The sequence below is a fragment of the Borostomias antarcticus genome (assembly GCF_949987555.1).
Source record: "Borostomias antarcticus genome assembly, chromosome: 19".
In the NCBI taxonomy this organism is placed as follows: domain Eukaryota; kingdom Metazoa; phylum Chordata; class Actinopteri; order Stomiiformes; family Stomiidae; genus Borostomias; species Borostomias antarcticus.
The window spans coordinates 5,343,389-5,359,319 of NC_140252.1; the positions used below are offsets into that span (position 1 = coordinate 5,343,389).

General features: G+C 48.5%; 1 protein-coding gene across 1 annotated transcript in view; it reads left to right on the top strand.

Annotated features, from left to right (window-relative positions):
- Positions 1-15,931, top strand: part of gtf3c2 (general transcription factor IIIC, polypeptide 2, beta) — a gene marked incomplete at both ends in the record, with an annotated part of 47,006 nt that overhangs the window by 14,587 nt on the left and 16,488 nt on the right. The window contains 3 exons of the mRNA XM_084453593.1: positions 2,460-2,687; positions 6,739-6,850; positions 7,922-8,036. Coding sequence (XP_084309719.1) covers positions 2,460-2,687; positions 6,739-6,850; positions 7,922-8,036 — 455 coding nt within the window. The remainder of the gene's footprint in view (positions 1-2,459; positions 2,688-6,738; positions 6,851-7,921; positions 8,037-15,931) is intronic.

Sequence of the window (15,931 nt, forward strand, 5' to 3'; positions counted from 1 at the left end):
AGGTTAGAGAGTGATGGTGTTATAATCCCCAGGTTAGAGAGTGATGATTAGAGAGTGATGGTGTTTTAATCCCCAGATTAGAGAGTGATGATGTTTTAATCCCCAGGTTAGAGAGTGCTGGTGTTATAATCCCCAGGTTAGAGAGTGATGATGTTTTAATCCCCAGGTTAGAGAGTGATGATGTTTTAATCCCCAGGTTAGAGAGTGATGGTGTTTTAATCCCCAGGTTAGAGAGTGATGGTGTTTTAATCCCCAGGTTAGAGAGTGATGATGTTTTAATCCCCAGGTTAGAGAGTGATGATGTTTTAATCCCCAGGTTAGAGAGTGATGATGTTTTAATCCCCAGGTTAGAGAGTGATGGTGTTATAATCCCCAGGTTAGAGAGTGATGATTAGAGAGTGATGGTGTTTTAATCCCCAGATTAGAGAGTGATGGTGTTTTAATCCCCAGGTTAGAGAGTGATGATGTTATAATCCCCAGGTTAGAGAGTGATGGTGTTATAATCCCCAGGTTAGAGAGTGATGGTGTTTTAATCCCCAGATTAGAGAGTGATGATGTTTTAATCCCCAGGTTAGAGAGTGATGGTGTTATAATCCCCAGGTTAGAGAGTGATGGTGTTTTAATCCCCAGGTTAGAGAGTGATGATGTTTTAATCCCCAGGTTAGAGAGTGATGATGTTTTAATCCCCAGGTTAGAGAGTGATGGTGTTTTAATCCCCAGATTAGAGAGTGATGATGTTTTAATCCCCAGGTTAGAGAGTGATGGTGTTATAATCCCCAGGTTAGAGAGTGATGATGTTTTAATCCCCAGGTTAGAGAGTGATGATGTTATAATCCCCAGGTTAGAGAGAGATGATGTTTTAATCCCCAGGTTAGAGAGTGATGGTGTTTTAATCCCCAGATTAGAGAGTGATGATGTTTTAATCCCCCGGTTAGAGAGTGATGATGTTTTAATCCCCAGGTTAGAGAGTGATGATGTTTGAATCCCCAGGTTAGAGAGTGATGGTGTTATAATCCCCAGGTTAGAGAGTGATGATGTTTTAATCCCCAGGTTAGAGAGTGATGATGTTTTAATCCCCAGGTTAGAGAGTGATGGTGTTATAATCCCTAGGTTAGAGAGTGATGGTGTTTTAATCCCCAGGTTAGAGAGTGATGATGTTTTAATCCCCAGGTTAGAGAGTGATGGTGTTATAATCCCCAGGTTAGAGAGTGATGATTAGAGAGTGATGGTGTTTTAATCCCCAGGTTAGAGAGTGATGATGTTTTAATCCCCAGGTTAGAGAGTGATGGTGTTATAATCCCCAGGTTAGAGAGTGATGATGTTTTAATCCCCAGGTTAGAGAGTGATGGTGTTTTAATCCCCAGGTTAGAGAGTGATGATGTTTTAATCCCCAGGTTAGAGAGTGATGGTGTTATAATCCCCAGGTTAGAGAGTGATGATTAGAGAGTGATGGTGTTTTAATCCCCAGATTAGAGAGTGATGATGTTTTAATCCCCAGGTTAGAGAGTGCTGGTGTTATAATCCCCAGGTTAGAGAGTGATGATGTTTTAATCCCCAGGTTAGAGAGTGATGATGTTTTAATCCCCAGGTTAGAGAGTGATGGTGTTTTAATCCCCAGGTTAGAGAGTGATGGTGTTTTAATCCCCAGGTTAGAGAGTGATGATGTTTTAATCCCCAGGTTAGAGAGTGATGATGTTTTAATCCCCAGGTTAGAGAGTGATGATGTTTTAATCCCCAGGTTAGAGAGTGATGGTGTTATAATCCCCAGGTTAGAGAGTGATGATTAGAGAGTGATGGTGTTTTAATCCCCAGATTAGAGAGTGATGGTGTTTTAATCCCCAGGTTAGAGAGTGATGATGTTATAATCCCCAGGTTAGAGAGTGATGGTGTTATAATCCCCAGGTTAGAGAGTGATGGTGTTTTAATCCCCAGATTAGAGAGTGATGATGTTTTAATCCCCAGGTTAGAGAGTGATGGTGTTATAATCCCCAGGTTAGAGAGTGATGGTGTTTTAATCCCCAGGTTAGAGAGTGATGATGTTTTAATCCCCAGGTTAGAGAGTGATGATGTTTTAATCCCCAGGTTAGAGAGTGATGGTGTTTTAATCCCCAGATTAGAGAGTGATGATGTTTTAATCCCCAGGTTAGAGAGTGATGGTGTTATAATCCCCAGGTTAGAGAGTGATGATGTTTTAATCCCCAGGTTAGAGAGTGATGATGTTATAATCCCCAGGTTAGAGAGTGATGGTGTTATAATCCCCAGGTTAGAGAGTGATGATTAGAGAGTGATGGTGTTATAATCCCCAGGTTAGAGAGTGATGGTGTTTTAATCCCCAGGTTAGAGAGTGATGATGTTATAATCCCCAGGTTAGAGAGTGATGGTGTTATAATCCCCAGGTTAGAGAGTGATGATGTTTCAATCCCCAGGTTAGAGAGTGATGGTGTTTCTGCCCCCCCCAGGTTTGAGAGCGTGCCCGCCCACCCGGAGCGCTGGGACATGCTGTTCTTTGTGGGGGGGCCGGTCTGGGCCATGGACTGGTGCCCCATCCCGGACGGGGCCGACGCACGCCAGTACGCCGCCATCTACTGCCACCGGGGGCAGGATGACCAGCACCGCATCAACCAGACCTACACAGAGCCCGGCCTCATCCAGCTGTGGGACCTGGGCCACATGCCTTACAACAGCAGGTTGGGAGCTGTCCTAACACACGCATTACATTACAGTCATTACATTCATTACATTTAACGTAGGTAGTCAGTGTACTACTACTCACCAGAACTCACAAGTGCATCTCTTTTCTAAACAAGTGACTAAGAGCATAATCTAGTGCTAAAGCCAAAGTGCAAGTGTCCTTTTTTGGGCTTGATGGCGGCACCACCACTTAAATTTTACCCATTTGTTAAAGGCCCATCAACCCTCCAAAACAGGCTCCCTCACTGCACTGAATGCAAGACTGCTGGCATAGTGAGGGAGTGGTGGTACTGAACTAAACTGCTCATAATTACATTTCCTTACTGCAGTTTAGAAATGTCTCTTTGTTATGCACCATTGAGCGATGGTAATTCCTAGTATGTCCCTAGTACCTGGCAATAAACATTTCTGATTCTGAAATATGAGACAACGAAATATGTTCTCAATATGGCCCATCAGTCTTCATCTCTATAGTGCACGTACCCCCACAAGCCATAGCCTAGCTTAGCATAGCAAGCACGCACCCCCACACGCTGTAGCCTCGCTTAGCATAGCTAGCATTCACCCCCACATGTTGTACCCTAGTTTAGCATTGCTAGCACGCACCCCCACACGCTGTAGCCTAGCTTAGCATAGCTAGCACGCACCCCCACACGCTGTAGCCTAGCTTAGTATAGCTAGCACGCACCCCTATACACCACAGCCTAGCTTAGCATAGCTACTTCATCTTATGTTGAGAAATACAAGCACCACAATGTAAAACATTTCAGAACTTTTATTTGGGTAAACAAAATAATCACAAGCGCGAAAGATATAATAAAATCACTAACATAACATAACACAACACAAAGTCCTTTGTGTGATTCTCACAGAGCTCCACTGCAGGTGGCATCATATAGTTCTGCTGTCTGTCATATACTGTAGTTCTCCTGCTGTCTGTCTTTCCAAGGCGTTGCCTGGTACAGAACATGAGCATTGATGCCATATCAGACAGATGGAATCGGGCCAACGCCAGTCCCTCCCTAGTCCCTCCCTAGTCCCTCCCTAGTCACTCCCTAGTCCCTCCCTAGTCCCTCCCTAGTCACTCCCTAGTCCCTCCCTAGTCCCTCCCTAGTCACTCCCTAGTCACTCCCTAGTCCCTCCCTAGTCACTCCCTAGTCCCTCCCTAGTCTTTACACTGTTGGCCTGACATCAGTAGACTGTTAAGTAGAGTTTCCTCTCCAAATTACTAGAATTTATTTTCCGTCTCAGTGTGCTAATAGGGCCATTATGCAAATGCCTGATATTTCGGAGAAGTCATGGCAGGGTGTAAATGTTGAATAGACACAAATAGTTTTAAATGTAGTACCTCAACGCCCCCTGGCGTGGCAACCTTGGTTCTCGTGTTCAGGAAGACTTGGGCTCCTCTTCTACTGACCTCTCCACCGTGGAACCATCCCCTACGGGTTCTACTGACCTCTCCACCGTGGAACCATCCCCTACGGGTTCTACTGACCTCTCCACCGTGGAACCATCCCCTACGGGTTCTCACTGATACGCTAACTGTTGGTACTATGTGTGTAAACCTCACCCCTTACCAGGTTCGTTTCCACTGGGATAACCAATGTTTGTGTTAAAACTTAAAAACTCTTCCTTGTTGTAACAGTGACTACTGGTGTCCCTAGTTCTTATAGAAGGCTTTACTGACGAGGACTGGGATGTAGGCTGTTTACTTTTGACAAATAATATGGTAGAGACAGGTAGAGACTGTTAGAGCACACAGGTAGAGACACTGTTAGAGCAGACAAGTAGACTTTGCTACAACAGATAGATAGACACTGTTACAGAAGACAGACAGGTAGACGCACATTACAGCAGTTTGCCAGGCGTGCTCTGCTCAACGCTGCCTCCTGGTGGTTGGTGTGTCACTCATCACCATAAAAACAAAAGCTTTGCCGCCACCACAGCTGGGGTGAAAAATAACTGAAGACACATCTGTAACAGATAGGACATCTGTACTAGATATGACATCTGTGCTAGATAGAACATATGTGCTGGATAGAACATCTGTACTAGATATGACATCTGTACCAGATAGAACAGCTGTACTAGATATGACATCGGTGCTAGATAGAACATATGTGCTGGATAGAACATCTGTACTAGATATGACATCTGTACCAGATAGAACAGCTGTACTAGATATGACATCTGTGCTAGATAGAACATATGTGCTGGATAGAACATCTGTACTAGATAGGAATCCTGGTCTGGTCATTCTGTCTCATTCATTCTCCCATCTATCTTCCTTCCAACTCTTTCTCCCTCCATCTCTCCTCTCTCTCTCTCTTCCCTCTCCGTCCCTCCCCCTGGTCTCTCTTCTCTCCCCCTGGTCTCTCCGTCCCTCCCCCTGGTCTCTCTGTCCCTCCCCCTGGTCTCTCTGTCTCTCCCCCTGGTATCTCTGTCTCTCCCCCTGGTCTCTCTTTCTCTCCCCCTGGTCTCTCTGTCCCTCCCCCTGGTCTCTCTTTCTCTCCCTCTGGTCTCTCTCTGTCCCTCCCCCTGGTCTCTCTGTCCCTCCCCCTGGTCTCTCTGTCCCTCCCCCTGGTCTCTCTTTCTCTCCCTCTGGTCTCTCTCTGTCCCTCCCCCTGGTCTCTCTGTCCCTCCCCCTGATCTCTCTGTCCCTCCCCCTGGTCTCTCTGTCCCTCCCCCTGGTCTCTCTGTCCCTCCCCCTGGTCTCTCTGTCCCTCCCCCTGGTCTCTCTGTCTCTCCCCCTGGTCTCTCTGTCCCTCCCCCTGGTCTCTCTGTCCCTCCCCCTGGTCTCTCTGTCCCTCCCCCTGGTCTCTCTGTCCCTCCCCCTGGTCTCTCTGTCCCTCCCCCTGGTCTCTCTGTCTCTCCCCCTGGTCTCTCTGTCCCTCCCCCTGGTCTCTCTCTGTCCCTCCCCCTGGTCTCTCTGTCCCTCCCCCTGGTCTCTCTCTGTCCCTCCCACTGGTCTCTCTGTCTCTCCCCCTGGTATCTCTGTCCCTCCCCCTGGTCTCTCTTTCTCTCCCCCTGGTCTCTCTGTCTCTCCCCCTGGTCTCTCTGTCCCTCCCCCTGGTCTCTCTTTCTCTCCCCCTGGTCTCTCTGTCTCTCCCCCTGGTCTCTCTGTCTCTCCCCTGGTCTCTCTGCCTCTCCCCCTGGTCTCTCTGTCTCTCCCCCTGGTCTCTCTGTCTCTCCCCCTGGTCTCTCTGTCCCTCCCCCTGGTCTCTCTGTCCCTCCCCCTGGTCTCTCTGTCCCTCCCCCTGGTCTCTCTGTCACTCCCCCGGTCTCTCTGTCTCTCCCCCTGGTCTCTCTGTCCCTCCCCCTGGTCTCTCTGTCTCTCCCCCTGGTCTCTCTGTCTCTCCCCCTGGTCTCTCTGTCTCTCCCCCTGGTCTCTCTGTCTCTCCCCTGGTCTCTCTGCCTCTCCCCCTGGTCTCTCTGTCTCTCCCCCTGGTCTCTCTGTCCCTCCCCCTGGTCTCTCTGTCTCTCCCCCTGGTCTCTCTGTCTCTCCCCCTGGTCTCTCTGCCCCTCCCCCTGGTCTCTCTGTCCCTCCCCCTGGTCTCTCTGCCCCTCCCCCTGGTCTCTCTGTCTCTCCCCCTGGTCTCTCTGTCCCTCCCCCTGGTCTCTCTGTCCCTCCCCCTGGTCTCTCTTTCTCTCCCCCTGGTCTCTCTTTCTCTCCCCCTGGTCTCTCTGTCTCTCCCCCTGGTCTCTCTGTCTCTCCCCTGGTCTCTCTGTCCCTCCCCCTGGTCTCTCTGTCCCTCCCCCTGGTCTCTCTGTCCCTCCCCCCGGTCTCTCTTTCTCTCCCCCTGGTCTCTCTGTCCCTCCCCCTGGTCTCTCTGTCCCTCCCCCCGGTCTCTCTTTCTCTCCCCCTGGTCTCTCTGTCCCTCCCCCTGGTCTCTCTGTCCCTCCCCCTGGTCTCTCTGTCCCTCCCCCTGGTCTCTCTGTCTCTCCCCCTGGTCTCTCTTTCTCTCCCCCTGGTCTCTCTGTCCCTCCCCCTGGTCTCTCTGTCCCTCCCCCTGGTCTCTCTGTCCCTCCCCCCGGTCTCTCTGCCAGGCCCCAGTCCTCCCCAGAGCTGGTCTATGGTCTGGCCCAGGATAGAGGCTGTGTCTGGATCCTTAAGTGGTGCCCAGGAGGAGCCTGGGAGCTGCCTAGCACCAGCAGGAAGGTTGGACACACACACACACACACACACACACATACACACACATACACACACACATACAACACACACGCCACACATTCAACAATGAGTGCAAATCTAGGCTCAAAGACGTGTCTTGAAGGATTCCAGTAGGCTGATTCTTATGCATTCTTCAACGGCAAAATTAATGATATCACTGTTACTGTATAGAAGGTATGTTAAAGGACAATGCTCGTTTTTGACAACCTGGACCTTATTTACGACATATTATAAGACGTTTGACTCACCGAGATCACTGGTGTAGTTCGGAGGCCTGTAGAAGAAATGTAAAATCCAGCGCGAGCCAGTATATCCATGTAATGGCGGTGATCGGGGCAACGAGAATGCAGCTTCTAAAAATCTATTTTCTGCCGCGAAACGGTTGTTTTCATCAATCTGTCTGGATGAATCGCTAGTTGTGCTTACATAGAGCATAACTGTTGTGGTTTTCACTTGCCATGATCTTTAGAAACGTCTTTCGAAACGAAATAGCTTCCTCACTTGCTCCAGCACTAATGTTGTGCTGTGCGCATGCGCATGCGTGCTGGAGCAAGTGAGGAAGCTATTTAGTGTCTAACGACGTTTCTAAAGATCATATTACAGAGGCATGGGAAATACCACAACAGGCCTATGCTCTCTATGTAAGAACAACTAGCGATTCATCCAGACAGATTGATGAAAACAACCGTTTCGCGGCAGAAAATAGATTTTTAGAAGCTGCATTCTCGTTGCCCCGATCACCGCCATTACATGGATATACTGGCTCGCGCTGGATTTTACATTTCTTCTACAGGCCTCCGAACTACACCAAAGTGATCTCGGTGAGTCAAACGTCTTATAATATGTCGTAAATAAGGTCCAGGTTGTCAAAAACGAGCATTGTCCTTTAAGTCAGATGAACGTACCATGTTGACTCTGTCCCCCAGATTAATAAAACCGGATACAACGTGCCATGTTTACTCTGTCCTCCGTTAATAAACCTGATATAACCATGTTGACTCTGTCCCCCGGGTTAATAAACCTGATATAAGGTATCATGCTGGCTCTGTCCCCCAGGCTCCTCTCCTGCCCAGGCTTGGTCTCCTGGCAGCGGCCACCTCCAGCGGGCTCATCACCATCTACAGCCTGCCTCACCCAGACCCCCTGCTGGCTCGCAGGAGACCTGCCACCAGTGAGTATACCACCATCACACCACCATCACACCACCATCACACCACCATCACACCACCATTACACCATCATCACACCACTATTACACCTCCATCACACCACCATCACACCACCATCACACCACCATCACACCACCATCACACCACCACCATCACACCACCATCACACCACCATCACACCACCATCACACCACCATCACACCACCATTACACCACCATCACACCACCATCACACCACCATCACACCACCATCACACCACCATTACACCACCATCACATCACACCACCATCACACCACCATCACACCACCATCACACCACCATCACACCACCATTACACCACCATCACACCACCATCACACCACCATCACACCACCATCACATCACCATTACACCACCATTACATCACCATCACACCACCATTACACCACCATCACACCACCATCACACCACCATTACACCACCATCACACCACCATCACACCACCATCACACCACCATCACACCACCATCACACCACCATTACACCACCATCACACCACCATTACACCACCATCACACCACCATCACACCACCATTACATCACCATCACACCACCATCACACCACCATCACACCACCATCACACCACCATTACACCACCATCACATCACACCACCATCACACCACCATCACACCACCATCACACCACCATCACACCACCATCACACCACCATTACACCACCATCATCACATCACCATTACACCACCATCACACCACCATTACACCACCATTACACCACCATCACACCACCATTACACCACCATCACATCACTATTACACCATCATCACATCACCATCTCATCACCATCACATCACCATCACATCACACCACCATCACACCACCATCATCACAATACCATTACACCACCATCACATCACCATTACACCACCATTACACCACCATCACACCACCATCACACCACCATCACATCACACCACCATCACACCACCATTACACCACCATCACACCACCATCACACCACCATCACACCACCACCATCACACCACCATCACACCACCATCACACCACCATCATCACACCATCATCACACCACCATCATCACACCACCATCACACCACCATCATCACATCACACCACCACCATCACACCACCATCACACCACCATCACACCACCATCATCACATCACACCACCACCATCACATCACACCACCATCATCACACCACCATCACACCACCACCATCACATCACCATCACACCACCATCACACCACCATCACACCACCATCACATCACCATCACACCACCATCACACCACCATCACACCACCATCACACCACCATCACACCACCATTACACCACCATCACACCACCATTACACCACCATCACACCACCATCACACCACCATCACACCACCATCACACCACCATCACACCACCATTACACCACCATCCCACCACCATCCCACCACCATCACACCACCATCACACAACCATCACACAACCATCACACCATCATCACATCACACCACCATCACACCACCATCACACCACCATCACATCACCATCACATCACACCACCATCACACCACCATCACATCACACCGCCATCACATCACACCACCATCACACCACCATCACATCACACCACCATCACATCACCATCACACCACCATCACACCACCATCACACCACCATCACACCACCATCACACCACCATCACACCACCATTACACCACCATCACACCACCATCACACCACCATCACACCACCATCACACCACCATCACACCATCATCACATCACACCACCATCACACCACCATCACACCACCATCACACCACCATCACATCACACCACCATCACATCACACCACCATCACACCACCATCACATCACACCACTATCACATCACACCACCATCACACCACCATCACACCACCATCACATCACACCACCATCACACCACTATCACACCACAGTCACATCACACCACCATCACACCGCCATCACATCACATCACACCACCATCACACCGGGAGTAGTCAGGACTAAATTAAAAGCTAATTTAGGTAATCCACTTTGCTGTTTGTGTAATAAAATTCTCAGCAAAGTGAGAGTTAACGTGGAAGAAAGTCCAAGTAAATGGCACCTTGTGTGCCAGATATGCTACCAACCGCTCACTAGAGTGCAGGACTCGTTAGCAATACTAGAAAAGTGAAAATCCGCAGTGAGCGACCAATCAGAGGCTAAATCAGCCTCCATGCACAGCCACTACAGTATCAACAATCATCCTCCTCGTTCAAAATCCCACCGTATTCTCATTGGTGTCCACAAATATCGTAGCTTGTTCCCAGAAGTTCTCACCCCAGCCCTACTGAAGAGTACACCACAGTTCATGATGTAACAGGTCAGTAGAGGACTGCGGAATTAGACATCACTAAACATGGCTGCCAGACATGAATATTCCATACGCCCACCATCACACCCCTCTGATGAGGCCTGGTACAGTTAGATGTGATGGGGCCTGGTACAGTTACAGTAGATGTGATGGGGCCTGGTACAGTTACAGTAGATGTGATGGGGCCTGGTACAGTTAGATGTGATGGGGCCTGGTACAGTTAGATGTGATAGGGCCTGGTACAGTTAGATGTGATGGGGCCTGGTACAGTTACAGTAGATGTGATGGGGCCTGGTATAGTTACAGTAGATGTGATGGGGCCTTGTACAGTGAGTTGTGTTGAGGCCTGGTATAGATAGATGTGTTGAAAGCTGGTGTTTGTCCACACTGTGAAATGGTGACATACAGGGTTGATGATATAATTGTATTCTGTCAGAAGGGGGCGCCATTGCCATTCAAAAGCCTGGGGTGGAATCATTCTTTTACAGTTCTCTCTCTCTCTCTCTCTCTCTCTCTCTCTCTCTCTCTCTCTCTCTCTCTCTCTCTCTCTCTCTCTCTCTCTCTCTCTCTCTTCCTCTTTCTTTCACACACACACACACACACACACACACACACACACACACACACTCTTACCCTCTCCCTCTCCCCTGGGATAGAGAGCATGTCAGTCATCCAGAGGGAGTAGTGCCTCCATTACCATGGACCATGATCCATGACTCCACACTCCCCCAACACTGCACCCTCAGATACTAAACACACATTATCTGTGTGTGCACGCAAGCGTGTGTGTGAGCGCGTGGGAGCGTGTGTGTGTGTGTGTGCGTGTGTGTGCAGTGCATGCTCATGCTGCCCATTCATCTTTTTCATCTGCAGGGGGAGAGATGGAGGAGGGGGCTGGTTTCAATGACAGATGGAGCGAAAAAAGCAGAGAAGGGAAAAAGAACATTGCTCGCTGGCACCATGGATGTTTTAAACAACTGGATCTGGCATTGAAAGACGACCGTCCATTCATTCCAATGAAAGTTGCTCAACCAGCAACCATTTTGAACATACTTCCAGTAGTGATTTCTTGTCTTCGTGGCCCAGGGCAGTTGCACAGTAGTGTTTTTTTGGCCTCTTCTGTCCCATAGACCAGTGCAGCGCTGCCATAGACGTACATGTGGACAGAAACAGCTGTGAACTCCGGCTCTTGTTGGCTTCCCCCCCAAAAATTCGACCCAATGATTTAAAACCCGATAGTTAAGAGTCGCTTTTCACTATGAGCGATACCTAGAATATTTTAGTTGATACCTAGAACGTTTTTTTTCCCCAGCAGTTTCTTTCTCCATGTATGTCTATGGGAAAAAGTATTTTTGCCCCCAAATGTGTCACGTGAAAACCGTACTTGGCCACTGCGCTCAAAAAGTTTCCCAGAGCTCAAGTCACAACCTCCTGTCTAGCCACGCCCTCTCATATCTAGCCACTCCCCCTCATGGTAAATGGTAAATGGACTGCACTTACATAGCGCTTTTCCACCTTAGCGGCACTCAAAGCGCTTTACAATGGCCTCTCATTCACCCATTCACACACACATTCACACACCAATGGCAGTAGCTGCCATGCAAGGTGCTAACCTGCTCATTGGGAGCAATTTTGGGGTTAGGTGTCGTGCTCAAGGACACTTCAACATGTGGACAGTCGGAGCTGGAATTCGAACCACTGACCCTTCGATCATTGAACGACCCACACTCCCATCTCTAGCCACACCCTCTCATCTCAAGCCACACCCCCCCATCCCTACCCGCGCCCTCTCATCTCTCTAGCCACACCCTCGCGTCTCTAGCCACGGCCCCTCATCTCTAGCCACACCCTCTCATCTCAAGCCACGCCCCCTCATCTCTAGCCACACCCTATCATCTCTCTAGCCACGCACTCTCATCTCAGACCACTGTTTCTTCTGCTCTTTTGTGTTGGAGTATGAAGCTGTGTTGAGTCCACGAGGCCGTACACATCGACATGCTCAATACAGGACAGGTACCAACTTACCTATCATATCCTACATACACACAGTATGTAGCGTGAGACATCGATCCTATGGCTGTATGGTATTATTCACTGTAGCACCCAGCCTCAGGACCCTCCCTCCATCACAGAGCGTCATCATCACTCTATAGCAGCCCAGTGCAGTGATGCATGCTGGTTCATGGCTCTGACAGTCATTCGTCCAGAGACAGAGTCTTTATTTTTAGCCGTTTCCTCGCTCTGTGTTCTCTTTTTATTAATCTTTCTCTGCGTATTGATTCGTCCTTACGGCTTAAGGTCTGGCAGATCTCGGCGTCCGTCTTGTCAGCTCTACAAATTACACAGAGGAATTTGGACGTGTTTTCCCCACAATGTGTTCTTTGGTGAAAGCTGTCTCTGTGGATGTGTTGTTTTTATTTCTCATTCTGCTCTGAAAGCGTCTTTGGCTTTCCAATCCTTTAGTGGGCGTTGGATTGGGTTCAACAGATCCTGCTTTGATCAGCCTGTTATGGGACAGCATCTGGATTTCTCTTTATTCTGCGCCCAAGCCCGACATTTTCGGTCTTTGCTTTCTCTGTGCCCTTTTGTACTCATTTCATTTGGTCATGGATCATTGAACTCAGTAGTTCCCCAGGCCCCGCCCCCTCCCCTGCATTACATGCTCTCAGCTCTGATTGGCAGAGCTGATGTTCTGGAACACGGAGGCGGAATGGTGCTGCATTCCAAATAGCTTCTAGCCCAGACCCAGATATCTACCACCCAGACCATAGACTAATATACCACCCAGACCATAGACTAATATACCACCCAGACCATAGACTATACCACCCAGACCATAGACTAATATACCACCCAGACCATAGACTATACCTCCCAGACCATAGACTAATATACCACCCAGACCATAGACTAATATACCACCCAGACCATAGACTATACCACCCAGACCATAGACTAATATACCACCCAGACCATAGACTATACCACCCAGACCATAGACTAATATACCACCCAGACCATAGACTAATATACCACCCAGACCATAGACTAATATACCACCCAGACCATAGACTAATATACCACCCAGACCATAGACTAATATACCACCCAGACCATAGACTATACCTCCCAGACCATAGACTAATATACCACCCAGACCATAGACTAATATACCACCCAGACCATAGACTAATATACCACCCAGACCATAGACTAATCTACCACCCAGACCATAGACTAATATACCACCCAGACCATAGATTAATATACCACCCAGACCATAGACTAATATACCACCCAGACCATAGACTGATCTACCTCCCAGACCATAGACTAATATACCACCCAGACCATAGACTAATATACCACCCAGACCATAGACTAATATACCACCCAGACCATAGACTATACCTCCCAGACCATAGACTAATATACCACCCAGACCATAGACTAATATACCACCCAGACCATAGACTAATATACCACCCAGACCATAGACTAATATACCACCCAAACCATAGACTAATATACCACCCAGACCATAGACTAATATACCACCCAGACCATAGACTAATATACCACCCAGACCATAGACTAATATACCACCCAGACCATAGACTAATATACCACCCAGACCATATACTAATATACCACCCAGACCATAGACTAATATACCACCCAGACCATATACTAATATACCACCCAGACCATAGACTAATATACCACCCAGACCATAGACTAATATACCACCCAGACCATAGACTAATATACCACCCAGACCATAGACTAATCTACCACCCAGACCATAGACTAATATACCACCCAGACCATAGACTGATCTACCTCCCAGACCATAGACTAATCTACCACCCAGACCATAGACTAATATACCACCCAGACCATAGACTAATATACCACCCAGACCATAGACTAATATACCACCCAGACCCAGACCATGGAGCTCATCGACTACCCAGGTCACCACACTGACAGGGGGGGCTGGGTAGACACACCTGAGTGGGATCAGGCCTGCTGCCTCCTATCAGAACGAAGAAAAACTATAGAAGTCTGATTTACTCTTCTTTTTTACTGCATCTTCCACACTCCACCTCCGCCAACCAGCAAATCACCTTGTTAAATATATCCCACTTTCAGAGGACCATTCTCCGGTACTTCGGTTTAGAACGACACCTTTTCCTCCAGCCAGAGCACGCTGTATGGGGCTTGATATGGAGGCTCTGAAACTGTAGCTTTAACACATCGAATACTCCAAAACCGTAAGGGGGTGAGTCCACCCACAAGCTGGATTTTAGCACTGCCACTGTTTTCTCAGCGTGTCCAATGGAAGGTCACGCTTCTGACTGACGTTGACGAGAGCTGTGTTCTGCACTCTTTCTAGCGCTATAATCACTTGGCCGCTTGGCTTTTCTTCTCTTTTTCCAGTTGAAAAAAGTGTAACTTTTTTGTCTAAAGCACAGGTTAGCTGTAAAAGACTGTTCACATTCATATGTAGCAGCCCATCTCTAGATCTAACCAGGCCAGGTCAAGCCTGGCTCATGTGCGTGGCTGGTTTGTTTCTGTTCAGGACTGGTAGGACGGAAGCTAGTTATGCCACTGGAATTGAAATTACATGAAATAATGTCTGATAAATTAAGATGTGTCTTGTCACCTGGACACATCAGTTCCAACGCTTCCAATGCTAATTCAGCACAATAAGAGCGGGATAGCCAGTTAGCTCATGAGCTCACAACAACTAGCAGCAGCTTCCATAACATTAAATGGGGTTAGAATAAGCTGAGACAGGATCTGACCTATAAGGCAAGGAATAAAGGTTGGAGTGAAAGGATGAACATGTGCAGGTTTGGGGTATAGTCCCATGAAGTCTTCCCCACCGGGTCTTGAACCCCGGTCTCCCGGGTGGGAGTCCAATGCTCTGACCACTACTCTACTTGTGCAGCTGGCTGGCCAGCCACGCACAAAAACCAATGGAGATTCTAAGATAGGTGGTTCAGTATCAGCGGATACAACTTGGTTTTAGGCACGGATGTCACATTCTAATAGATATCCCGCTTGGTCTGTGACTAGATCTGTGAATTCTAAAAAGATACATTTTCAGTTACCAACCACCACTGGTTGAAAATAATAATACACAGTTTATCCATATGAGGACACATTTACTATAAAAACACAGTTTATCCAATTGAGGACACTGTTAGGACTATACATTAAATATAGGCAAATGTTGTGGCCCAACTACTATTTGACCTGTGCCCAACACTGACCAGTGGTCCCTTGTCAGGGCAGTCTAGAACCAGTCCTGGTGAGGAACCCCCCCGTCAGGGCAGTCTAGAACCAGTCCTGGTGAGGAACCCCCCCGTCAGGGCAGTCTAGAACCAGTCCTGGTGAGGAACCCCCCTGTCAGGGCAGTCTAGAACCAGTCCTGGTGAGGAACCCCCCTGTCAGGGCAGTCTAGAACCAGTCCTGGTGAGGAACCCCCC